General features: G+C 50.5%; 7 protein-coding genes across 7 annotated transcripts; 3 read left to right on the forward strand and 4 right to left on the reverse strand.

Moving 5' to 3' along the window:
• Positions 1-126: 126 nt before the first annotated feature.
• LMH87_001411 (uncharacterized protein) lies at positions 127-1515 on the forward strand (the record flags this gene model as incomplete). Its single annotated transcript, XM_056192681.1, has 2 exons — positions 127-1432; positions 1505-1515. 2 exons carry the CDS (start codon positions 127-129, stop codon positions 1513-1515), a joined length of 1317 nt encoding a protein of 438 aa, XP_056049793.1.
• A 7389-nt stretch (positions 1516-8904) lies between these two features.
• LMH87_001412 (uncharacterized protein) lies at positions 8905-9575 on the forward strand (the record flags this gene model as incomplete). Its single annotated transcript, XM_056192682.1, has 2 exons — positions 8905-9498; positions 9546-9575. The coding sequence occupies 2 exons, from the start codon at positions 8905-8907 to the stop codon at positions 9573-9575; spliced, it is 624 nt and encodes a 207-aa protein (XP_056049794.1).
• Positions 9576-10422: 847 nt separating this feature from the next.
• LMH87_001413 (uncharacterized protein) lies at positions 10423-12114 on the reverse strand (the record flags this gene model as incomplete). The annotated part of the gene is made up of 2 exons (XM_056192683.1): positions 10423-11419; positions 11471-12114. 2 exons carry the CDS (start codon positions 12112-12114, stop codon positions 10423-10425), a joined length of 1641 nt encoding a protein of 546 aa, XP_056049795.1.
• A 1518-nt stretch (positions 12115-13632) lies between these two features.
• On the reverse strand, positions 13633-14599 carry LMH87_001414 (uncharacterized protein; the record flags this gene model as incomplete). Its single annotated transcript, XM_056192685.1, has 6 exons — positions 13633-13698; positions 13750-13880; positions 13952-13988; positions 14049-14153; positions 14214-14291; positions 14537-14599. The coding sequence occupies 6 exons, from the start codon at positions 14597-14599 to the stop codon at positions 13633-13635; spliced, it is 480 nt and encodes a 159-aa protein (XP_056049796.1).
• Positions 14600-15258: 659 nt separating this feature from the next.
• On the reverse strand, positions 15259-16374 carry LMH87_001415 (uncharacterized protein; the record flags this gene model as incomplete). The annotated part of the gene is made up of 2 exons (XM_056192686.1): positions 15259-16152; positions 16204-16374. The coding sequence occupies 2 exons, from the start codon at positions 16372-16374 to the stop codon at positions 15259-15261; spliced, it is 1065 nt and encodes a 354-aa protein (XP_056049797.1).
• A 1405-nt stretch (positions 16375-17779) lies between these two features.
• On the forward strand, positions 17780-19951 carry LMH87_001416 (uncharacterized protein; the record flags this gene model as incomplete). The annotated part of the gene is made up of 1 exon (XM_056192687.1): positions 17780-19951. The coding sequence occupies one exon, from the start codon at positions 17780-17782 to the stop codon at positions 19949-19951; it is 2172 nt and encodes a 723-aa protein (XP_056049798.1).
• A 983-nt stretch (positions 19952-20934) lies between these two features.
• LMH87_001417 (uncharacterized protein) lies at positions 20935-23328 on the reverse strand (the record flags this gene model as incomplete). The annotated part of the gene is made up of 4 exons (XM_056192688.1): positions 20935-21156; positions 21301-21887; positions 22601-22723; positions 22785-23328. 4 exons carry the CDS (start codon positions 23326-23328, stop codon positions 20935-20937), a joined length of 1476 nt encoding a protein of 491 aa, XP_056049799.1.
• Between the last annotated feature and the right edge of the window lie 1777 nt (positions 23329-25105).

Below are 25105 nucleotides of genomic sequence, written 5' to 3' on the forward strand. Positions count from 1 at the left end.
CGTTGCCTTTTTATTCTTCCCTGTCCCATTCGCTTCTCCTCCTTTTCCTCAATTTTGCTTCCGTAGACCATGCCATCTGTGTGAGGACTCAGATGCAGAACAGGAAGCTGGAATGCTGTCATTGCCATGGACGAAATCACACCGGTCCCGGGCCCGGCCTCGAGCCATGAGCAGCTCTCTGACCATAGAAGAAATTTCGATGCTGTCGCTGCGCCAGCTTCGTTTGAAGACATTTCTCGTGATGTTCGATCCGAAGATGCTGTCCCCGACAGCCCCTTTGCTTTCTCAACAACACAGCTGCACAAGCTTCTGACATACGGCAACCTTACTGCCCTCGAGGTATTTGGCGGCCTTCGCGGCCTTGCCACTGGCCTCCGCGCAAACACATCCGCTGGACTCAGCGCCGACGAATTCCGTTTGACGGGCACACTCTCCTTTGACGAGGCTGTTATGTCTGCTCGAGACAATCGTGAACCCCATATTCAAGAGTCATTGCCGCACAGGTCCATCGGCCAGGGCCTCTCGCTTCGAATCGGAGAAGATCACGACAACAGCTTCATCGATCGCCGCCGCATCTATGGAGCCAACCGCTTACCCCGACGACCGCAAAAATCGTTCCTCAGGCTCATGTGGATTGCCTTCAATGACAAGCTCCTCATCCTGCTTACAATCTCGGCCTGTATTTCTCTTGCCATTGGCATCTACCGGTCCGTCGACAACATAACCAAAGACTCAAACATCGAGTGGGTAGACGGTGTCACCGTTGTTGTTGCCATTCTTGTCATTGTCTTTGCGAGCGCTGCCACTGACTGGCAAAAAAACCACAAATTCGAGAAACTCAATCAACGCAAATTGCAAAGAGATGTTGCTGTCATGCGCCAGGGCAGGATACAGCATGTCTCCGTTTACGATGTCATGGTCGGCGACGTTCTGCACGTCGAAGCGGGCGAGGTCCTTGCCGCCGACGGAGTCCTCATCCAAGGTTCTGGCCTGCATGTGGACGAATCATCCGTCTCTGGTGAAACTGAACTTGTCCACAAAACCCTTGCCAACGACCACGACCCTATCCACGCCACCCATGCCGACCCTTTCCTCTTCAGCGGCACCACCATCTGCCGTGGCGTCAGCCAATACCTCGTCACTTCGGTTGGCGCCAACTCTACATACGGACGAACGCTTGTCTCGCTGCGAGAGGATATTGAGGAAACCCCTCTGCAAGCCAGACTTGGCCGACTTGGCAAACAGCTTATTATCTTTGGTGCTGCCGCTGGCTCCGTCTTCTTCCTCATCCTCTTCATTCGTTTCATGGCCAACCTTATCTTTTTATTTTCTTTTGTTTTAGCTTTTTTTCTCGTCATCTGGCTGCATCTCTTTGTTGTTTTGTCTTTTTGGCTTTCTATGGACTTTCTCTTAATGACGTCTGACAACTGTGGTAGGTATATAGAGATTCTTTCTTCACTATTTTTATTTATTACTGTACAAATCACGCACATGGGCGATCTAGTCTATTTGTGAAAATTTCTGAAGCAAAAAGTTTGCAATAAATCTGCTGTAAGTGTCCCGCCGGATGCGGTAGACAGCACTCGTCCGATGATTTGTCGACCATGAATTGCATCTCCTACAGGTAGACAGCTTTCGACACTGGATCCCCGATTTAAGGGCCGTATTAGGTTTGCCGACATATTCTGCCTTTATCACAACATTGGAATGCAATGGCGTCGCCGGTGTAGACGGTGTTGGGGAGCTAGAAGCAAGACTAGACGAGATTTCTGATGCAATGTCGAGGGTAAGCATTTGTAGCTAATTTTAGGATGTGAGCTTTGGGGAAAAAAAATCTTCGCTCAACATATTGCCAAGATATGCCAAGGCGCCGAGATGGTTACATATTATTATAACCATATTTTCGAGATGATTATGGTTATAATCAATAACCATGGTTATAACAAGTTATTGTGCCCAGGTATGAGGACAGCCAAACACCAATGCAGCACAGAGGGTGCGAAATCGGCCGCGTGAGCGGCGAAGGCGCGCTAGCCAGTATTGCTAGAATATGGAGCCCAAACAGGAGGTTATTGGCATGTAATTGAGTGGCGCCTTTCGGAGTGATTATTGACTCAAAGCCCCGAAAATGACGATACTCTCTTGTGCGGTGGTCTAGGGCTGCTAACCGAGCGAGTACGTTGTGATAGCATACTCAGTAGCCCCATTGGTAAAGAGAAGGACATGCCCAAGGCGTCATTTCGGATCGGACGGCAAAGCAGGATAGCTTTGTTGCCAGCATCACCCTTTCGGTGGCGCCAGCTGCCCTGTTTGTCTAAGACAATAATAACCCTAGAGCTGTCAACAACGCCTTCATGCTGGTCCCCCCGTTTTGTTCGCTATATAACAATGACTGGACTAGGGCGTTTGCTTCCGGCACGTCACGGTAGCGAAACAACGGTATCGTCTATGCCGTAGCAGTTTGCGCGATAATACGCTATGGCTACGCGAAGCTCAAAGAGTCGGGGTGTTATACCTAGTGGGCTGCTCCTTGATACGCCGCGGCCGCGAAAGTTCATCATGACCAAGCCAAAGGCTGCGGGGAAACAAAATGCTCGCGACAGAACATCAACTGAAGAGCCGAAAATTAGCTCGAGCGAAGTACTGAGGCCAGCACACAGTCCGAAACTTGCGCGCCAGCCCACTCGCAAAACTGCACACAAACTAATTGAGAGGAGACGGAGGGCTAAGTTGAATGAAGAATTTGACGTCTTAAAAGCTAAACTGCCGGTTTCTTTACATGGCGCATTCAAGTTGGAGATTATACAAGTTAGTACATTCAAGAATAAACCGTTGCTAAATTCTAATAATACTGTCGAGGCCTCTATTGCGTATATCGACGACCTCCAAAACTACGTTGCCAAACTTGAAGGGCGATGCAACGTAGAGCGGTTACCTCCTATACAACACTTGCTAAAAAAGAGTGGCGCGAGCCTCGGACAGATGTCACAGTCTGCCAAGCGGGCATGGGGGGATGCTAACTATGAACCAAACGATATGCGTACGCTTAACGCAGATTGAAGGCTAAAGCGTTCGGGGAAACTAAAGAAGTGGGGTAGTTATTCGACAAAACCATCAATACCACCAGGGAGGAAGTCTTCATGCTAGGAAACATCTCAATCGATTATTAAAAACCTAAAAATCAAGCGCCTTTTTAGACCTCAGAACCCTGTCATGTTAATACGTACCAGTAACTGTATTTATCTATCATTCAGCCGCAGCGCGCGGGCTGTGTGGGGCGACACCACGGCAAGGAGCCAACCAGAGACTACACAATATAAGCTAACTTGACGTCCCAAAACATCAGCCCGCCGGGGCACCCCGAAAGATGTTGAAGTGCCGAACCGAGCTGGGAAATGGCTCGGGAATCGCAAGCCCTGCGGAATTTTGTTTGAACAACGCTCGTCCGTCTCAAAAGCCGTTTGGGTCGATCACCAGTTTCGGAGCAAAACTAAGAAGCTGCAGCTTGGGTTCTCTAATGTCGTATTTTTCTATCCTTGTTACATGTGGAGCTTCTGTGCTTATTTTCCCACTTCGGCGGTGCGTCAGCGTCCAGCAGTCGTCAATAAGACGTAGCCAGCCCCATGCCCAGGCTGCCGTTGCATTGCTTTTGTCAGCTCACTCAGCATATCCAACTCGAGCACTGCAACTCGAGCACTCAATCAAAAGCAAGTACGGTTTGGCGCAACTCTACATTCTTGAACACTTGCGACGTTGCCAAACATCGGCCGCTCACAACTTATAATCCACTGTTATTTTGGCGACGTAATGATACGGCGTCGATTTGCAGTATGACTGAAGCTCTTTCTACCGTGGCCATTTTATTCGATATTCAGTCGCCACTCCAATGTCGCACCGATCAACAGAATCAGTCTTCGAGCAGCAAGCTGCCACACACCATGCGGCTCCTCTGTTGCCCACATCACTACCTACTATGACGTACCAATACAAGGAATCATCGACAGCGTATACTCAACGCCCAGAGTTGACATCCTCATCATCACTAAAGAGGGCGCATTGCAAAACCTCCAGATTATTGCACCATGACACGGCTTTCCTAGTCGTGGCTGGCGCCTCTGAGACTACCACAAACTCATATAGAGCCAACGCCTTGCATCAGTCCACTTTATCCATCGAAGACGGTTCTGACATCTCTAACAACCGAAGAACCAGCAGAAGACGGAGAGGCCCTCTTTCACAGCAGGCTAGGTCGCGAGCTGCATTGATCAGACAACTCGGTGCCTGTTCCGGCTGTCGCCGCCGGAGAGTAGCTGTAAGTAATCCTCCCTGGAGCTTACATATAACTGTTTGAATTTTGTCTCTTTTTCTGTCACCCGCTCCATCTCATAGTTAGAGCTTTACTATAAAGTTTGCTAATCTATATCAAGTGTCATCCAAGTCATCACCACATGACATGGGAGGACCTCTTCGCCAAATTTCACAGACCCAAAGGTCCAAAGGTGCAAGACATTGCTCAGTCTTCGATCCCGGGTCGTGTATCGACGAGCCCAGTGGCTACCATGCGAGTGCCTCAAGCCGTCTCTATCCAGAATGTGCAGGACATGGATATTCACCCGGGCTCGATCACTTCCATGAATCAAACACAACTGTCTTCGAGTGATTTAATAATTTGCAACCGTTTTACACCCGTTCAGAGACTGGAAAAGCCTCCGTCCTTGCCTGGTATTGAAATTCTTCTGCGGCGCATTCAGGAATACGACAGCCAATGCGCTCTCCACTGCACACCGACGGCGATATAGTGTTAATCCGGTAAGAGCACGACGATGCTGCTCAGGTTCGTACTGCTGCTCAAAAACTCGCCGTTGTTCTCCGAGTTTAGTATCTTGCTGCTTCGGGGCACAAGTGATACGCTCGTCTGAACCAGGCCTGGCCAAAGTTACGTGGAATTGGCTCTCCGAACCCTGGACAGATTTGCAGGGCAAGATGATCCCCGTGAGGTGTTGAATATTGTCCACAATCAGGTCGCTAGTTTCTTAATAGCAATATAGATAGGAATCTTGTAAGGTATGTCCTTTCTGAAGGCTTTTTGGGATGGGGGGTTAGTGAAGCAGATACTGACTAGTCAACGGCTCCAAAGATGTTGATGAGCTGAAATGAAGCACGTTACAGAAGCCTCTTGGACAGGCATCTTCTGGCATTGTTGTAATAACGGATAAACCGGGGTTTCCATGTTCAAAAATATTATTTCCGCACATACCTACTCTTTTCCTTCTCCCGCTGTTATATTTATTGTGCAGCCCCTTCTACGACAGCTTCCCTAGAGTGGATACGAATACGATTCTGCCGCTCTGTGTATTATGTGAAACGGGATTTCTGGAACACATACGAACTTTCCCGCCATAAGACTCAACGGAGAGTTTGGGGTTGCTAGCAACTACATGGTAGTTAACTGGCCGAGCGATACACGGCAATACAGATTCTAGACATGACTAAGTTCAGAGATGGTGTACTGTAGCTTGCGCGCAATACCCTTTGCAGCAGGTTCGCCATAAAATTGCGAGACCTATTTTGTGTCAGCTCCCGTCGCGTCAGCTCCCGTCGCAAGTGGAGACATGGCGCCCTTAGTCAACACTCGGATATTAACTGCGACCTTTATCCTACTAGTGGCGTGCCAAGGCGGAAAAAACGGCAAGGAAATTTGCAAAAGCCCATCATCATAGAGCCTTATGGTGTAGCTGCCCACCTGCCGCTCCCAAAACGTACTAAAACAAGCATAGCGCGCGCAGATGACGCGTCCCCATGTAAGAGACGGCAAACTGCCGTGACATGCGACCACCCGCCTTGGCGCTAACTTTGACTACCTGGCGCAGGTAATCATCATGTCACATGAGTTTAGGCAGCGAGGGAGCACGCGTTGCTGAACCTTGATGGTGTCAGAATGTCTCTATTCGACTGTTTGCGGCCAGCCCCGTGGACTCTCCAGCCAAATGCAGATCAGGCGGAAATAGTTTAGGTGCCAGGGCAGACAGCCGCATACCACAAAGCACAACATTACAAACGCAAATTAACCAGGGTATCAATACGGAGTAGAGGAAGCTTCTTTATACTGCATTTATGCAGTAAATCCATTGGGTGATGACATTTACATATCCCCCACCCGGGCATTGAAAACAGGCCGTGATCTGGCAGTGACGACAATATGGCCGAAATCTGGTTTCGAAAGATATCCAGCTTCAAATCTCCGTCCACAATGGTCCTGAAGGAGCCAGTCTAGGCTTTTGCCTCCCTGTGGCTTTTTATGCCAACCTAAGGGCTCTCAGCCTCCGGTAGGGTATTGCCAGCAGGCTACATCTCAACGCCAGCCCAATGAGATAAAGCATCCCTTTTGCGCTTACCCACGACTGTACCACAACTATCCAAATATATGTCTATGCTCTATGAACGAAGCTCTTCAATGGTGCCAGAGAAGCTTCTCCAATCGTGTTCGAAAATGGCCGTAGCGCATTTACAATCCAATACAAGGGCCTCCAAGTCACCGTGGCATTTGGCAGCAGCACCATACCCTGCAATAGACGTGTATGGGTTGTTGGAGTTGAGAAATTGCTGGCAGAAATGGTAGATACGGTCTTGGGAGCCCAGAAAAAAAGCCTCAACGCCAGGGTAGCACTTGCCCAGGATGCAGCTTTGTGGCGGTCGGCCATTAGCCATGCCAGCCAGCAAGGGCAAAATGTTGATGATAATGCTGCTGTGTCTCATGGCGTTATGTCTTGAGGCGCCTCAACGCGATGCCGAGCATATCCTTCTGCTGGTGGTTGAGTAAACGAGGATGGTGGTTTGGTAAGCAAGGATAGGCGAACTGGCGAGCTTAGATATGTTCGGCTACACAAAAGGGTGATTGCATAAAGAGCAAGAATTCCGTAAACCTTCCTGGGCTGGACGCAGTACTTATGGGCTAGTCAAGCTGATTTGGGACTTGCGTAGGCTGGCAAGCTCTGGTTTGGGTCACATAGAGCGCTAAGAGACAAACAAGGAAGGTACTGTATTCCCGAGGCGATCACACTCTGATAGAAGTATCGGCATTCTTACTAGTGCCAATACCACATCGCATTCATTATCGCAGCTAAACGCATTTTAATCGTGATAGCTAGCTAGATCGCGTACTTCACAAATATCCTGCCTAACGTGGGGCGGGTGACTTATAGTGGCCTGTAATCTGCCGAAACAGCCTTTTACCAGGTATAGGTAGTTTTTTTATAGATCATCACGCTCATCTAGGCCACTAACTACGCCACCTGTCTCTAGTATTACGACGTGCCACCAGTTGTGCAGTATCAACTGAGACCGGCACCTCAAGGGAGAGCTACGAAGGTGGTGTGGGGCAATCTCGTCTACTAACAGAGACTGAAGGGTGCACAGAATCGCTAGCTACCAGTAACTAGCCAACCTTTTCCAATTTTTCTAACTCAGCACTCTGAGACAGAAGTGTCAAAGTTGGCGCCAAGACGGATAGCCGGCTTGTTACGGCACTTTGCCGTTCATGTTCTTACATGACACGGCAGGACGCGTCATCTGTGCTACGCTTAAATGATGGGCTACACTGGTAGCAGATTTCCTTGCCGCTTTTCCGCCTTGGCTGGAACGCCACTAATGAGAGAAAAGGTCGCAGTCGATACCCGAGTGTGACCAGGGCGCCATGTCTCCGCTCGCGACTCGCTGTAAAGGATATGATGCGCAAGCCACACCATCTCCAAACTTGGTCATGTCCAGAATCTGTATTGCCGTTCATCGCTCAGCCAGTCAAGTACCATGTAGTTGTCAGCAGCCCCATATTGTCCGCGCGTCTTTCGCTATATCTCATTGGTAAGTTACCCTTTGATATTTACCTCCGCAGTCGCATATTCCACTTGGAGTGAGCCACTTCCAAGCGATCCCGAATAACCCCAAGTCTTTTGATTTAATTCAAGCGACTGAACGCATCGAATAAGCCGCCATACGCCAATAGGACAACAGAGGAGTCCAGGCTGTTCCACATTTGGCCCTAAAACTGCAGGCTATGGATGGAAAGGTCGAAAAGCCAGTCTTCGGTCAGCCGCAGCCACCGCCTGAAGACAAGGAGCAAGAGGAATCTAATTTAGCAGCAGTCGCCTTTGTCGGCCTAATCTTCATGTACGCTTCCCGCTGTTACAGTTCCTAGTATGCCTAAAAGCTGACATATATAGTGGCTCTTACATTATACTCTACGCATACATTTCTACCTATTACAGCCGCATGCATTGATAATCTGGCCAAGGAAAGGGAGCTATCATGAGAGGAGCGAGGATTTAACATTAATCTGACTATAGTATTGTCTATTTTACTATTTGTACCTTCCACATCACTTTCCAGAGGCTCGCCACACATATTTTCGTTCATTATCTTTGCCGCTTTCCATGTAGCAGGGAAACGACCTGCGATTTAAAGAAGATACAGGATGTGTGCCATTTGTCAGTGCCTGTGTTTATGTTCGATGGTGCACGAGGCATAAACCTGAGGTACCAGCTGAGTTTGGCAAAATATTTCCAAAAAAAATCGCATTAGAAAGAAGAGCAAGCGTACAAATGACGTAGCGCTGGCGCATAGCGCGATCGACACAGGCCTCGCTGAATGCTAACTAATTACTCCGTACTACTCCGTAGAAGGTGCCACATTCGCACCTACCCTTGTTCATGGCCTTCTGAGGCTGAAACTTTTTTAATATCCTGTAAAATTAGAGTGTGATAGGGCACGTCATAAATCGGCCGAACACCCACATGTCCGCAGACTTCCTTTTTTCTTGACTTTCTTTATGTAAATACCGCGACCACTTCTCAATATCTTTCATTTCTCTCCGACGCAATCAGTCGACCATCTTCAAACGGAGCCAGCATGGCGCTGATACTTACCGCTTCATACGCGCTTGATTGGGCCGTGCTTATCGTTTTCGGTGTTTTGGGCTATGTTGTGGGCAAGCTCTCGCCAAATAAACGGCCATTTTACGTGGACGACCTAGACATCGACTTTCCGTACAAGAACTATGACACTATATCGGTTCCTGTGCTCTTCGTCGTATCCATCATCGTCCCCGCGGCCATCATTTTCTTTCTCGCTATGGCTTTCGTTCCTGGCCCGACGGCTGGCAAGGTCACCCCAAAGTCTGTGCTATGGAAACACAAGCTATGGGAGTGGCATGCGGGCTGGCTAGGCCTCGCACTCTCTCTTGTGACCGCCTGGTTCTTTACCAGTGGGATAAAAAATCTCATGGGAAAACCGCGCCCGAACCTCCTCAGTCGATGCCAGCCTGATCTTGCCAACATTGCAAAATACCACGTGGGCGCCACCGCCAATACGGCGAGAGATAGCCGACTGGTGTCGGCAGAAATTTGCCAGAACCCTGCAAAAACCGTTGTTGATGAGGGCTTCCGCAGCTTTCCATCGGGACATTCCTCAGCCGCCGCTTCTGGGCTCGTGTACCTTTCTCTTGTACTTGCCGTAAAGCTTAACACTGGGGTTCCGCTCCTCCCACACAGTCTAAGCCAGGGCCATGGACAGTACTTTAACGCTTTTACATCTCGTTCTAGGGCACCAAGCAGCTCTCAGCCTGTGGTAGACGAGAGATGCTCAAATGTTGCATCATTTGCACACCGGCGAGACTACCGAGAAATTTCCGAAGACAATAGGCTGGTATCACCAGCCAGAGATCAAGCTTCCGCCCCGCCGGTATATCTATACGTTATTACGTTCGTCCCGTTTGCGGCTGCTGTCTTCATTGCGTGTTCGAGGTGGTATGACTTTCAACATCATGGGTTTGACATTATTTCTGGTTTTTTCATCGGCACATTCACAGCACTTCTTGCATTTCGATATTACTACCTGCCGCTTGGTCAAGGCGCAGGTTGGGCACGGGGTCCTCGAAGCGCAAATTGGGCATTTTGGGCTGGTGTTGGTAATACCGATAGTCGTCGCGATGATGTTGAAGCTCAACATGTAAATAGGGGTGGAGACAACACCGCTAATGCTGACTCCCGCGATTCTTATCAATTACACGTAATTTAGAAATCATATGCGGAGAATGGAGTGCCGCCGGTGTCTTTCACTACAACAATAGCAATCATTGGTGTTACAGCTTCTGGTCGATTTGTCTGCGAACACGCATGTCAATAAGGTTGACTTCTTCGTTAGCTAGAACATGGCCAGGTGACAAAACCTGTGGTTTTCCATCTTACTCAGCAGTATCTAATATTTATTGGGCGGCATGTAAATCACTTGAACATGGCCATATATCCATTTCCGAGGGTGACGCAATTCTATAGCAGTCTATAGCTAATTTTAAGTTGATGAAATATACAGTTCATCAAAGTCAATGTAATTATTCTCAGCGCAATTGCCAGGTGACCAGGCTCTTGCTTACTTCTGCTGTCTCTGCATCCTCCACTTCTCGCACAACTTCCATTGAACCCACACGAGCGGCGAAAACAAGACTGCAACACCTGCCAGGATCAAGAAGGCGTTCCTGATCTTCACCGCGTCGATCAGGGGTTGTATCACGCTGACACCAACGGCACCCAGAAGGCATCGACACAAATTATTAGTCGCTGTTGCGCCGGCCGCACCATCAGGGAAGTTGTCTATGAGCATGGTGGAGTTGATGTTGAAGACGGCAGTCGCAGTGAATGCAAGGATGAACTGCGAACCCAACGAAGCGATGAGGTTTGGCGCAAACTCGCTCCTCAGGTCGTTAAACTCGTAACTTGGACCGTATAGAGCCAAAGATACGATAAAAACAAAGCTAAAGTATGGCATGAGCGGGAGGCGAGCGCGTTCAAATGGAAAGTCCTTAGATTTCTTGCCGTCGATGGAGTGTAAGCCGTGCTGCTTCTGGTATTCCACCTCTACGCGCTTGAAAGTCTTATCCAAGAGCCACCCAGTGGAAAGAGAGCCGAGGACACATCCGATCCCGTTGGGTAGAAAACAGAGACCAATTTGCCACTGGGTTAGCCTGGGAAACGTTTGTAGCAGGACCGTTGTGGTTGACGAGGTCACCATGCTCCATAGACTGTATACCACTGCACCCCATGAGAGAAGGATCAATATATCCTTCTTAAACACGTGTGCTAAGGGTTGAACCACCTTCTTAAACTTGAAAGGGCGCAGGTTTGGAGAAGATGTGGCAGCAGGACCTGTCACATTGGGCGGTCTGGCCAGGAAGATGCAGGGCCGGTGGAGACCGGACAATGATTTGCTGCCATTGCCTGCGATTTCACGCTGCGTCTCTGGCAGTAGAACTACCAGAAGGGCGAGAGCCAGGATACTTAGGCAGAATAAGAACCAGAAGATGCTGCGGAAACCCCAGGCGCTGTTGAGAAGACCGCCAATGACAGGTCCAATCGCTTGACCAACCATCCTAGAGTACTGTTAGTGACCGCCTCCTCAACACGGGCCTATTTCTCCTTACCTCATCCCGGCATTAGTTCCTATAAATCCTCCCCGTTCAGATGCCGAGGCTATGTCAGAAATGACGCCCACGCTGATGCTAATGGTTGCAGAGGATCCGGCTGCCTGTACTCCCCGGAGAACCAGCAGCATCGGGAAGCTCGAGGTAAAGGCCAGACCCAAGTTTGCTCCAGTGTATATTACCAGAGCTGTCACAAGCGTGACGCGACGCCCTACAGAGTCCGATATCGCCCCAAATAAGGACGGTGATATGCCCTGCACAATCATATACACTGTAATTGTGAGGGCGATGTCGGCCTCGCTCACACCGAGGTCTGATGAAATCGAACTTATCGCAGGGAAGTATATATTTGACGAGAGTGGGGAGAAGGTGCCTGCCATAGAGACTAGACACACTATAATCCATTTTTGACGCTTCGTGAAAATGTGGTATGGCGGCGTGTCGTCCTGAGTCTCGCCAATCTCAGCATTCGAAGGATCAGCCGGCGAGTCCTTCTTTGTGCCGTTACTAGAAGACCCCCCATGATCATCTGCTTCCGTAGGTGTTGTCATACCACTGGCAGATGTTTCAAGAGATGGCGACATCCAAACACCAGAGGTGTCTCGGATCATCATTGGTAAGTTGATAATGGCAGGCGTCGCCATGGCTGCGCATTAGTCCGGGCCGTCTGGGATGGAATTCTGCAGAGTAGAGGCAAAAGAGGAGCTGAGACGACTGGGTTGAGGAACCAGGACGAGAGGGTATAGCCTGTAGTATAAGTGTTATTTGAAAACGTCTGGCTCGTGTTTATGGACAAACCGATTTGTAGCACGTTTGAAAACCTCCTTTAGCATCGACTCGTTTACGTGGGCCTAGGAACGCGTCAGTTGAAACAAGAACTATTTCATGCCGTCTATTTTCAGTTTGAGTTAGCCAATCAACAGGCAAATCTTCGTCTGTGCGCTCGGCACTTGGCTGTACCCGAGTGGGACTCTGCGCCAGTAAATGTCGCCCCCCTTGATCCGCCCTCGTAATGCGCATTCCGAACCTAAAGCAGCTCCAGTGTTTTGTCTTATTTTTAGTCGAAGGCTTGGCAGGAGCATACGTACGAGATTATTTTAAGCACCCACCGCGGTAAATTCAGTACGATGCGTGCTCTGTAATCTGGGTACAAAACTTGGGCCTCTAGAAGGTCTACTACACTTAGCAAAATATTAACAATATGGTGAGAAGTGTAATGTACGGTACACAGCGCAGCATCGATGAATTCTCTCGCTATGGCTGCTTGGTAGCCACATAACGATTAAAAGTTAATTTAGTTTTATCGCCAAGCCTCAAGGGGCCGATCCCGATTGGCGATCGTTTTTAGTAGGTGTCGATATGCCAGTGTAGTATGTTACAGCGAGGCGCAGCTGGGTGCTTGTGGCGCCACGTAATCAATTGACTATGCACATCCGATGCACTCCATCACAGCAGCCGTTATCGTTACCGGCGACTCTCTGGGCCGTGGCTGGAGGGACTCGACGTTCTCATTAATGATCTCCGCTCTCAAGCCTACCTATTATTCGTAAGCTCGAGGATCTTTGTACCATAGCGAATCAATAGAGAACAAGCCGAAGGTTTGCTAATGAACACGGCAATGGCTGAGCCAGAGGCCGGTGATTAGTCGACGGAAACTGCTGTTGCACGTACTAGGAATAAGGTGGACGACTAGGAGGCGGGCATGAAACGTGGTAGCCAGAAGGGCAAAAAATAGAACCAAAATAACACCAAATAATAATAAGTGGGCGAAATGATGGATAAGCGGGAGCTGAGTGCAGGGGGAATTGGCTCTTGAACCACTGATTGGAATTTGCCGCGTGAGAAGTTGCTAGCGGCCGCAGGCGAAAGGGAAAAAAAGGAATATGAGTATAAATGAACAAGTGTAAAGCGGTTTATGCTTGCTGGTAAAGCTGCGGAGAACGGCAGCAAGAACGCGCGCCGCCACCTGGTAAAGATTTCCGCCTCGCGACTCATACTCTTGTCTGGCAGGCGAGCAGCAGCCACTACAAGGCACGCAGGTCAGCGCCATCTCGCTCTCAGGAGTCGGCATTTTCAGCCACGGGCGCATTTCATCCTTTTCCATCTCTTAGTATACAGAACTCGAAACGTAAAATTCACAAGGCCTGACTTTAATCTCCGCATCAGAAAAAGTACACTATACCCAGTTGTAGCGATACGAATTGGGTTGAATGCATCGCCATTCGCAACTCTCGGTTGTCAGCCTTAGGAGCATAGTGGGTACTGACGCGACAGCTTACTCGCTTTATATAGGTGAGACGCCTACAGCTGGGTTTGCACAGGCAGCCAGAACCCTGCGCGATAAAACCAGGTCGAAGTAAAATGGCGGAAATAAAGGTGAAACACCAATAGACATTATCGACCTTGCTGTCTACGCATCTCCTTTGTTCAGCTATTCGCTCGGGAAACGGGCCAACGACATTTGCTTATTGTTCAATGTACCAACTTGTTTGTTCTTTGTAACTTCGTCCAAGTAAGGCTGTATAGAGAGATATCATGAGAGGCCTTATGCGGTATATTGTGTCGTGGTTATTCGCACATCTGAGTCCTCGTCGTCGAGCCGCGCCGCCACCGCCGCCAGCATCTCATCAGGCAGCGCTGACCCTCCCGCGGCGTGCACCTTGGCAGAATCCCGTGAAACCACCTGTAAAAGGTTAGACGGTTGCTGACAAAGCTTAGTCTCGTAGAATGATGTGATCGGAACCTTCCGCTTCCGACGTCCGTTCGGGGCTATGAGAGAGTCGAACGTATCCGTAAGGTTGCTGAGCTGGACCCCATGATTCTACAGAGACAGGAGCAGTGTCGTGTCTGATCCCAAGGAAACCGGTCAGAGCGGGCAGCAGGTGGAAGATCGCGAAAATGACGCACGGGAAGGTACGTGCGACAACGACTGGAAGACCGACAGCGAGCCGTTAAGACATCTGTGCAGGCGTGGATGGGCTGTTAATATCACAAAAGTCCCTCCGATGAGGGAGGTATGTATAAGTCCTAACGACATGATCGAGTTCGATAATGAAGACAGATTACATAATTGAAATACAGCAGCGCGAACAGCAGCGAGAGGACGAAGGATTGGAAGATTAATACCATCAACGCCAAGTGGAATCGTATAATATCAGATAGATTATGCGAATAACGGAGGCCGTGCATAATAGATAGGCAGTGAGCCCGCGTTGGAGGGCTGATAAGGCTGGCAGGGTTAAACTTCAAGGTTGTTATGACGTGGCGGCGTGGCGCGTGTCGCGTGGCTCAATCACAAGGCTAGGTTCATGACGCGCCGCCATCACGATCCTTGGTAGGCGACCCAAACGTTAGCCATGCTTCCATCGTGACGCGACCTCCCCCAGCGTGCTTCCGCGCTCGACCTTATAGCCTTCGGCAGCATGAAATACAATAAAATTATCCTCGATGTATGTGTGGAAGAGCGCAAAAAATATGGCCAGGACCATCACTGATCAAAGACGACTAAGAGGTGTGCCAAAAGATAGGAATGCAGAGAACGGCCTCGGATGTTGACTCTCGGACCGTCAGAAATTTATTGTAAAGCTTGAACTTGTGCACTACTTGCACGCTCGCGTTTTAGGCTGCTAATAGCGGAACTGGCTGTCAATCATCCGTTCCTTGCGGAAGCGGACGGGCACGCGAGTCATCTTATACGTCTCGACAAAAAAAGAGCAATGTTGAGTACAACGTTTACGCGTTAATATTTGTCAATAATCTCGTAAGTACTGGTAGACAATCGAGCAAGCCTAGACTGAGTGTATCACGGTGAACTCCAAGATAATAAACCCAACGTAGCTACCGAGCATAGCACCACCAATCCAGCGGGCATAGCTGCCGCCAAACCAGACAGTAGCTGTAAATGCGACCGTTGACAGCCATAAAACCGACAGCTCTGTAATCGTCATGGTTCCCTTATCCAAGTCGCCTCGCGTGCCGACCATGATGATACCACAACAGAGCGACAACAGGAATATATTACTACCGGCGCAGTTTGCGACAAGTATACCCGGATGCCCTCGGAAGCCACTCATGACGGCAATAAATTTCTCAGGCAGAGTGGTGGCGATGGCAAGGATTACAACGCTGAAGAGAACATCAGACATGCCTAGCGCATCCGTGATGTTCGTTGCGGCTTGAGATAGGACATAACCTGCGAGACAGATTGCGAGGAATCCGAATAAGAGGTAGAGCGCGTGGTAGCCGAGACCATGTCGGCGTTGACTTTGGCGTGTGGTGGTATCATCGTTCAGCAACGCAGTCCTACTTGACACCGAATTGGCTTCATTATCGTCGTCGTCGCTATCACTATCAGAATCTTCTGGGGCTGTGAGGACTCCTCGACCAATGGCAACTGCTATGAGTAGGAAGTAGACCGCAAATGTAGCGATAAGAAGAATGCCTCCCGTGAGCCAGGTAATAGCTGTCGAGTGATAGATGATTGGCGTTACTGAGGTTGTCAGGACAAGGACCAAGAGCGAGTAGATTCGCGAGCTTCTGTCAAACTCGACGACCTCTCCTTGGCCATAGAACAAAAGCCCAAGAGAAAAGGCGCCTAGGATATTGGATATAGATGCCCCAACGACATTACCCAGCGCTAAGGACGATCGGCCTTGCGCAAGAGACCCGACCACAACCGCCAGCTAGTCAGCTTAGCAGCGTTATAGCCGCAAGGTAAAAGCTGTAACACGTACCTCTTCCCATTCTGCACCAGCGGTGACGAGTCCAATGACAACCTCTGAGATTTTAGTACGCGCCGCGACAATAGAGGTGTGCGCGATAAACTTGTCGGCTCCGAATTCGAGTAAGAATAGCGTGGAGACGAATGCCCCAATGTTGAAGGCAACCACCCCTGCTTGTGCCATTAGCTGAATTCAAAGGTGTAATCTATCTTTTGACTGCTTTCGAAATGGCGTTGAAAGAAAAGCCCAGAAACTACATAATTAGTTTCAGCATTTTATTAGCCACGCTGCAGATCACATGTTAACCTGAGGCATCAACATCCTTAGTGTTGTCGCCGCGTTTCAGGATTTGCCCCCTTGGCGTGACCAAACCGTGTGTACGGGCTCCCCTCTGGATTTATTTTCAGATTTCAGAGTACTCGAGCTATAGAGCGCTCTAAAGGTATTTGTAGATTTTCAGAGCACTCGAGATCTGGAGTGCTCTGGGCGTATTTTTAGACTCTCGAGCACTCGAGATTTAGAGTGCTCTGAAAGTAAGCCAGGTTCACGGAAACCCGGCTAAAGTGCGAAAGCTCTCTTACGAAGGCTTTCGTATAAAAATGCGCACACCACAAGACTCTAATTAGTTGGATTTATTATAAACCTCCAGCCGACTCGAGCGACAACGCTCTTACGCAGGCTCTCGCACGAGAAAGCTGCGCACATAAACTGCTTGGCTGAATTCAGGGGAAACACCATCGGACCATCCAGGGTCGAGTACTAAACTCTCATGCAGGCTCTTATACCAACTCTAGTGAGTGTCTTATCTATCGTCGAATTATTACTAGCATAGAGCATAAGCTACTCTACAGCAACCTAAGGCCTAGCTTTTCACTCTATAAATCTTTCTTTTCTTTACTAAAGCCTTCCTAAAGCATTATACTATAACTATACCTTATATATATATCGTAGGACTCAGGGAGACCTCGCGCTAGGGTCTGTCAAGCATGATTAATGGTCTTGTGTAGGACTATTTTGCTGAGCTCATTGCATTGCTTGTCCAGCGTCTGACCCGAGCCGTCGTCACCCTCCATTTCTTGTGCAACTTTCTGGGCAAGGATCCCCAAGGACCTGATCTAGCCGTCCATGGTAGTGATAATGCTTGCAAAGCATAAGCAGGCACTGATGGGGGCGTTCTAAAATAAAATGGAATTAGCTGGGGTGGTGACGGGAAGTGGGTGGTTGACGTTAGGTACTCCGTGGTCGTGAGGCTGACCAAGCCCGACTAGCGAATATGGCTCGGAAGCCAGCTGGGCCATCTTGAACCCCCACAGCTACAGCCGCAGCTGCGGTCAGCCGCTCGCAATTTCCACTCTGGAGGATGATTTTTGCCATGAACAGAGACTCGTTGCAGTTACAATTGTGACTGAATGCATCCGCATATATTTCGAGCACTCGCTGGAACTCCTCGACTGCCCCAGACCGATACGGTCGCAACGGTGCTGCAACTCAGTCTACTCTCGCTGTGGGCAACCCCTAGCCGCTTCAAACCAGCAGCCCAGGGCTTAGGGCTCGGGAATCGGCCGTCTAAATCGAAGCGAAAGAAAAGATGGCGATCCAAGGATTGATCGTGGCCGCTGCGGCCCTCTTCGTCTCTATGGTCGCGCTGACGGCAACGTTTATGCAGGTCCTCCAGCAATACTACGCCTCTGCCGCCGGCTATTCGCGGTGCAACGAAAGGTTCATGGGCGGCTGGGCGAGGACCAAGACCAGGTGCTTCTCTTGGAGAGAGCTGAGATACGAAGTTCAGTATGATGCGCCCGTCATCTTCGTCTCTCCCCCGAACAACGACCGCGGCCCGGTCCCCGACGCCCCGATATACTTACTTGACGGCACGCCGCAGAGCTTGGAAGATACCTGGACCACGTCGGACCTGGATCCGCGCAAGGGATATCGAGAAATGTCGGCCAAGGAGCGTGTCCACACTGACAGTGAGCGGGCGTCGTGGTTCGTACTCCTGCATGCCATTCAGCGTATGGAAGCCAAGTCGAGCGAATGGCAGAGGTTACAGTACCCCCCTCCCGGTGAGCGAGAGCCCACGTACGGACTGCCGAGAACGCCCCCGTCGCTCCGCGAGCACCATACTCTGACCGTGGCGCTGCAGCGCAAGAGGAAAAGCTGGGATACCATGCCGCCGTCCATGACAAAACCCTATGCGATAACGACCATGTGTCACTTGATCGAGATGCTTGCGGCGCTCGGAATTTACTGGAAAGAATTTGACCGACGTCTTGATCGCTACTGGGCGGAAGGAAACGGCTTTCTGGTTCTTGGCGAACGAAACGACCTGGGAATCGTGTTTTCGCTGCAGGTTCACGGCCAGTGCACATTTGAGCGAAATCGAGTGATTCCTGTCGACTACATCAAGGAGCTCACCTTTGGCTACGTGCCCACGATATACCGCGACACCATTGATCACAGCCGAGTCAAAGTACCGAGTGACATGCCGGAGAATCTGAGTTCATTACAAATGAGCAGTGAGCGAGAGCTGGCAGAGAGCCTGACAGTTATTGGATGCAATACAAATGCAGTAAACTACTTTCTGGAAGATGGCAATCGCACCTCGCACATATTCCCCCTCGCATTTGAAATCTTGGGCATGCTCAGCCAGAACCTTCACATCAACAACAGCAGCTTTACGTACATCCCCAATCCAACGCCATACGTCTTCGACAAGCGCTCATTCTCGCTGCGCAAGCTTTTGGAAGCGTTCAAGTCACACTTTGACGGAGAAGCCAACACCACGCGCAACCAAATTATTGTCGACACTATTTGCCACCATGTCAACGATGTTTTGAAGTTCTACTGGGAAAAGAACGGTGCTCAGCGGCTGCTTTGTCTCAAGGTTCTGCATGGGGCCATTGATGATATGGATGAGATCCTGACTGCAAAGAAAAAGGCCCCAGTGGAAACGTGCGCCGAGGCATCAGACGCCAAAGACGCTACCGTGCCCGTGGTTGTATGCTCCGAAGACCAAGGCGAAACGGCAGTCCAGAGCATACGCCGCGAAGCGGTGCAAGATGTCCTGCGCTCTCACATTCAAGAGATTCTGCGACTGCTCAACGAGCGTGACGAACGCGCCGAGACACAGTCACCGGAGGTTCATCTAACTGAGCAATCCCCGACCTCGCCAAAACAGTTACGACTCAACGAACGACTCGGCCCGCGTACCACGCCACCGCCTCGCTTCGAGGACTTCGACGACGCCAGCCCCGACGAGCGCCAGAATCTGCTCATGGACGTGTATTTTGAAGTCGTGCGCCCGCGCGTCGTGCCCCGGGCCGCCTTTTCGGCAGACCGTAGAGCGAGTCTGGGCGGAGGGCAGCGCCAGCAGAGCCTGCCGAACATGCGCGGCGGCGAGCGCAGCATCTCGCGCGGCCCCAGCCTGGCGCCGCCGCCAGGCTCCAGCCGCCACAGCTTGTCCACCGGGCCCGTCACCGACGAAGACGAGAGCGATGTCGACGTGGCCGTAACCAGCGATGCAGGCGACGACGAGGAAGTGCAAGGCGAGAACGGCGTGGCTGTGAACGCTGCGGCGATGGAACGCCGCGGGAGGAGCCAGATGCCGCTCTCGGCGCAGCCGCCTTCGCATGATGACATTTGGTGCACGTTGGTGTTTAGGATGATTTGCTGGCTCATGCTCCATGACTTTAACAAGTTGGACAAGCAGCTACCCAAGAGTGAACTCTTGGGCAGTCGCGTGCCCGTCTACATTGCATAAGACAGCGAGCGATTTTTTGACAAACTAGCGTAGCGAGCTCATTTTTCATATTGGTATATTCTGCAGAGCTGCGCATCGGCGTCATCAGCGGCCTTTGTCAACGGCAACGGCGACACCAAGGCCCAGTGTCTCTGTTACGACGGCAACGGCAACCCCAACGTGGCGCGATGGGACAGTGCCGAGGCGGCTTGCTACGCGCTAGGTGCCGCGTCTGTGGGCTCTAGCTTCTGGTCTGCCGTCTCGGCGGACGGGACGAATTGGTGCGCGAGCAAGGTCGGTGGCGGCAGCACCACCGCCGCAGTTTCTGGCAGCGGTGGTGGTGCACCAACGACGAGCTCGTCGTCGTTGCCGGGCCAGGCCTCGCCGACTAAGTCTGGTGCTGCTGCTGGACAATATACTTCGCTCATGCATTGCATGAAATGGCTCTCGGGCGGTTGGGTTGCTTTGTATGTACTTAAAGAAGCACTGTAAATGGCTATGCCCGCACCGGCAGATTCTTTAGTGGTAACGTAACCACTGTTCTTGAACGTTCTTACCTTAAAAAAAGGTCCAGCGGAGTGAGGCTCTTCCCTTGCACTAAGATACATTCGAAGATTGTGCTCTAACAGCGTATTCCAGACTGTTTCTTTAGGGTAATTCTATTGTGTGATGTGTAACGATGGCTTGTTTACTAAGTCACAGTAGCTCTGTTTCTTAGAGTTTGATTTTGATTTGATTTGACTATTACGTCCGTTTTTTTTTTTTTTTTTTTTTTTAATTCATAGACTGTCCCAGCCGCCCTAAGGCAGCTATGCAGCGTTCGACTATCTCTAGATTACACCACTCATCACGTCCAGATACTAAGCTATCCCTGCCACGGATCGCTTTCCCTTCTGCTTCCGAGCAGCTACACCTAACAGATAGCCTCAGTGGCTGTTCTGTATCTCTGACTTGTTAGGCCTTTCCTGGCCCTCCTCAGCTTCTGTATACACGAAAACACTCGTCTACGCTATGTATTGAAGTACTGTGGATGGTACTGCCTGGAATTGTCCAAGGAGTCCAGTCCGGATTATCATCTTGGCTGCTTGCACGGCAGTTGACGAGCTACAGAGTATGCGTTTGAGGTCAGCGCATGGTTGCTTGCCTGCCCACATCTTGTGTCGTTCTTCCACCCAGTTCCTGCATTCGAGCAGGATATGGCGTACGGTTTGCCGACCCTGGCCACACTGGCACTTGTCAGTGTCAGCCTTTTTAATGGCATATAGATATGCGCGTAAGCCGATCTTCCCTGTCCGCATTTGGGTGATTACCGAGCTGATGGCCCTGTGTGCGTCTGCATGTGTGTTGAGGACGTCCTTGCCTGGACGTACCCCGAGGTTGAAGAGTTCTCTGCCGTGTTTAGCTGTTTGCCAGGCCGTATCCCATTCGTATTTCATTGTCTTGCGAACAGTGGACTTCGTGGTTGCGATGAGGATGCGCAGAGAGTCCGGCTCTTGCGATGGTGGCTCGTGCCTCTTGGTGGTCGCGTTGAAGCCAGCAGCTTCCTTGGCTGCTCGATCCGCGGCTTCATTCCCCGTGATACCGATATGTGCCGGGACCCATCGGAATTGCACATCCCAACCGCGACTCCTGAGCTTGTCGAGTGCTCGTACGGCCTCGACCAATATATATTGTCCGGACGGAATCTTAGGGTTGTATAACGCCTGGATTGCGGCTTGGTTATCAGTAAAAACTGCGCAGTTACAACATATGCTTGCTGCCATGTCCACATCTGCCAGCATCTCAAGGGCGAGAACCAGTCCTCGAAGCTCGGCGGCGTATACTGTCGAGGTAGTCGCTGCGCCCATGTATGCTGTCCGTTTTGCGAGAACGCCACTGGCCTGGAGTGCGGGTGCAATCGCTGCGGCGCCAACATGGCCGTTGATACCGCTTCCATCGGTGTAGATGCATATTGTCCCTGGTTCTGTGACATCATGTTCCTTGATTGCTCCCTCGGCGGACGCATTGATGTATACGTTTGGTGGAACCCACCATGGGGGGACCACATGTGCCTGGCGTTTTTCTAGGCGATTTAAACGTATATCGTGTTTTTGCTCCAGTATACCCAAAAGGCAATCGAGGGGACTCTGCGCACTGCGTGCTAGATGTTCCGTTGACACCATGTCATTATACAGTGGAGTTGTCTTGATGCGTAGTGCACTTCCCAGCGTCGTCTGCTCAAGTTGTTGCTGTACTGGTAAAAGGTGCGCCTCAACGTCCACCGCGGCAGCCGCCACTGTTCGGAATGCCCCGGTGATGATTTGGGCCGCCCGTTTCTGAATTCTCTGTATGGTCACCATCATGTCGCTACCTCTGCTTCTACGTCCCTTCCCTGGGACATGCCATGCAGAGCATCCGTAGAGCATCTGGGGAATGATCATAGCCCTGTATACCTGTCGGAGATTGAGTAATCCGGTGCCCCAAGTTGACGATGCTAGTGCTGACAGGGCCGAGAGCCGCTTTGTGGCTTTTGCCTCCATCTGTTCTCGGTGGTAGTCCCACCGAAGCCTCGTATCCATATGAACGCCCAGATATTTGCACGATTCAGACGCTGTAATGGTGGCATGAGGTAGACGAAGAGCATGCGTGCAATTCTTCGTGGGATCCCTGGTAAAATGTACCAACTCATACTTTGCTGGCGCGAATTGAGAACCATGTTTTCTTGCCCACTCTTCGGCTGATGGTCACTGACGTGAACTCGATAGTAAATCATGGCCAAATGGGGGCAAAGCTCCGCGACCACGTCGAATGCACCTGCAAAATTGTTACCATAAGGGCTTCTGTCCTATGGTGGACCCAACTGCCTCCCACTCACCCCAGATAAAGCACAATATGAACTCGTAAACAGCATCTTTCTCGTGGTTGAACTTGATGCTCATCGCGATTGCAGACTGAGCAATTACGATGGCGCCGATGTGGTGAGCGCAGCTGATGATGGAGACCTTGTCGCGATAAAACAACTCGAAGATGTACATGCCGGTAAATAATTGCGACGAGACAATCATCATATCCCCGAGGGTGACGGTCGAGTCTGGTGCGTATGGAGTATGTGGTGTTTTGCCAGCACCTGTGATAGCCAGGAGCGGATAACCGCAGAGGACGATGAGAAGGATTTTGGTGCCGGCTGCGACATGGTGGTTTGTGAGGCTGCGTATTTGGGTGCCTGTCAAGCCGCGGAGGGTGTTACGAGAGTACAGTTTCGGGATGAGGAGGTCGAGAATGTAAATGCGGATCGCGGCAATGATGCAGCAAGTGACGGTCAAAATCAAACCCGAAAATGGTGCAATGGAAGAAATGGCCTCGTTGATGAGTTCACCTAAATGCAGCTTGCTGCTGCCATGATGTGGTTTCACGACCATAGTTGCATGCCAAGGGAATGTTCCAGATCCAACAAGTAGATAAATCGCAGAAGTAGAATCAAGAAACAAATGAGTACGAGGTGACGTGAGTTTTAGCTGAAAGTGGCAGCTCTAGAGCGTCGAGTGCTGCTGACAGAAGGCGTTCCCAGTAAACCACGATCAAGCCCCAGGATAGGCAAGGGAGAGGGCAAGCGGCGAAGGAGTATGTGAAATTGAAGAACATGCACAAATTAGAAAAGAAAGTATATCAATAGAGTCAACCGGGAAAAGAAAAGATGTTGGTCGCCAAGATTTTCGACTACAGCGCTGGGAGGAGAATGGCTTGCTGCTTTTTGCTCGTTACGGCGCAGTGGACGCCAGTAAACTTTTCCATTGGCGATGGGTTTACGGACTCATCACGTGATCTGTCGCGATCTGTGTCCACTTCTTGTTGAGTTTGTCCCGGTTCGCCGATGCTTGCAATGACATGATAATGGACCTCGGGGCCAGGGCAGGAAAATGGAAAGGTTTCCTAATAACTAGTCTTAGCATGTGACCAGTTATCATATATGTCTAGCTGGTGTAGTTAGCCTGATGGGCTTTCACAATAACTAGTGTGCTAGTCCAATATTGCTGGCAAATTTGATCTTGACGTATTCCCAGGGTCAATGGAGGTCATGAAGACGATGTTTAATCAGCTCCCGGTGCTATGCATTGTCTTGCTGGAAGACAGACGCTGTAGACATAACGCAACCTGGACCTGGAGGGCTCAATCGCTACTTCCCCCCATCCCTCATCCCCATTTGCGCGCCTTGTCGCCTGCGGCCGCTGCCTCACTGGCACCTCGTTAGTGACTGGCTTTGCCCGCTGGTTAGCGGGGAGACCATTGCTGTGCCTACCGCGACTTGCAGGGGGGCAAACCACTGTAAAGTCTGGGACTTTAGGGCTTGTTACAGCGCATTCTCACCCACTCCCAGCCAAAATAGACTGGTCAGAGGCGAGTCTTGCCTTCGAAGGTCTAGACTTTCCGATGCCATTTGGGTATAACTAGTCTGCCTTAAAAATCAAGGGCGGCAAGGACTCTGAGTCAGAAGTACACTATCCCTCGGATCAAGCCCGTGGATTAGAAGATCCTGGCATTCACGTGGTCACCGTGTCGAGCAAATACTAATCCCCATCCGTTCTATTCATCCCCGTTTCTATTTCGCCGCCTTTCTCTTTCCGTAGACCGGATCAGCGCTTTTAATAGTGTAACCGGTTCGAGAAAATCCATCGAACCGCCTTAACGGTCCCACAAATTGGATCAAACCGAACCGCCGGTTCACTTGCTCCCAACGAACCGCACGATCAGTTTCTGGCGAATGGTCAAACCGAACCGAACCGCAAACCGCGGCTACACTAATAGTCTCAACCACTAAAAACGTTGAAACCCTTTCATGTATGCGCCGTTCTTTACTTGCCCCTTCCTAGCCTTTGGCTTGCTTCTTCTCAAAGCAAGGCTGGCACTGCGACCCGCGAGCTATTGGAACCCACCCATGCCCCGGAGACTGTCTTACCATCTGCTAGCCGACAATGCAGCCGAATGGGGAAGATCTTTTGTCGGAGAGCGCTCAGGACCGTACCGGCCGATGTTGCAGAACAGGGAGTAGCTGCCTGCGGGTCATGCTCGTCCAAGTAGCCTGAAGTGCTACCAGTGCTAGTGGGCTCTGCCATTACGGATGTCGAAGACATTGCGTGACATGAGCAGGAAATTTTCAGGTGAAATATCGCTTCCTCTTGTCTTATCTGCTTTCTCGGA

Source organism: Akanthomyces muscarius, chromosome 3, assembly GCF_028009165.1.
Source record: "Akanthomyces muscarius strain Ve6 chromosome 3, whole genome shotgun sequence".
NCBI classification, from domain to species: Eukaryota; Fungi; Ascomycota; class Sordariomycetes; order Hypocreales; family Cordycipitaceae; genus Akanthomyces; species Akanthomyces muscarius.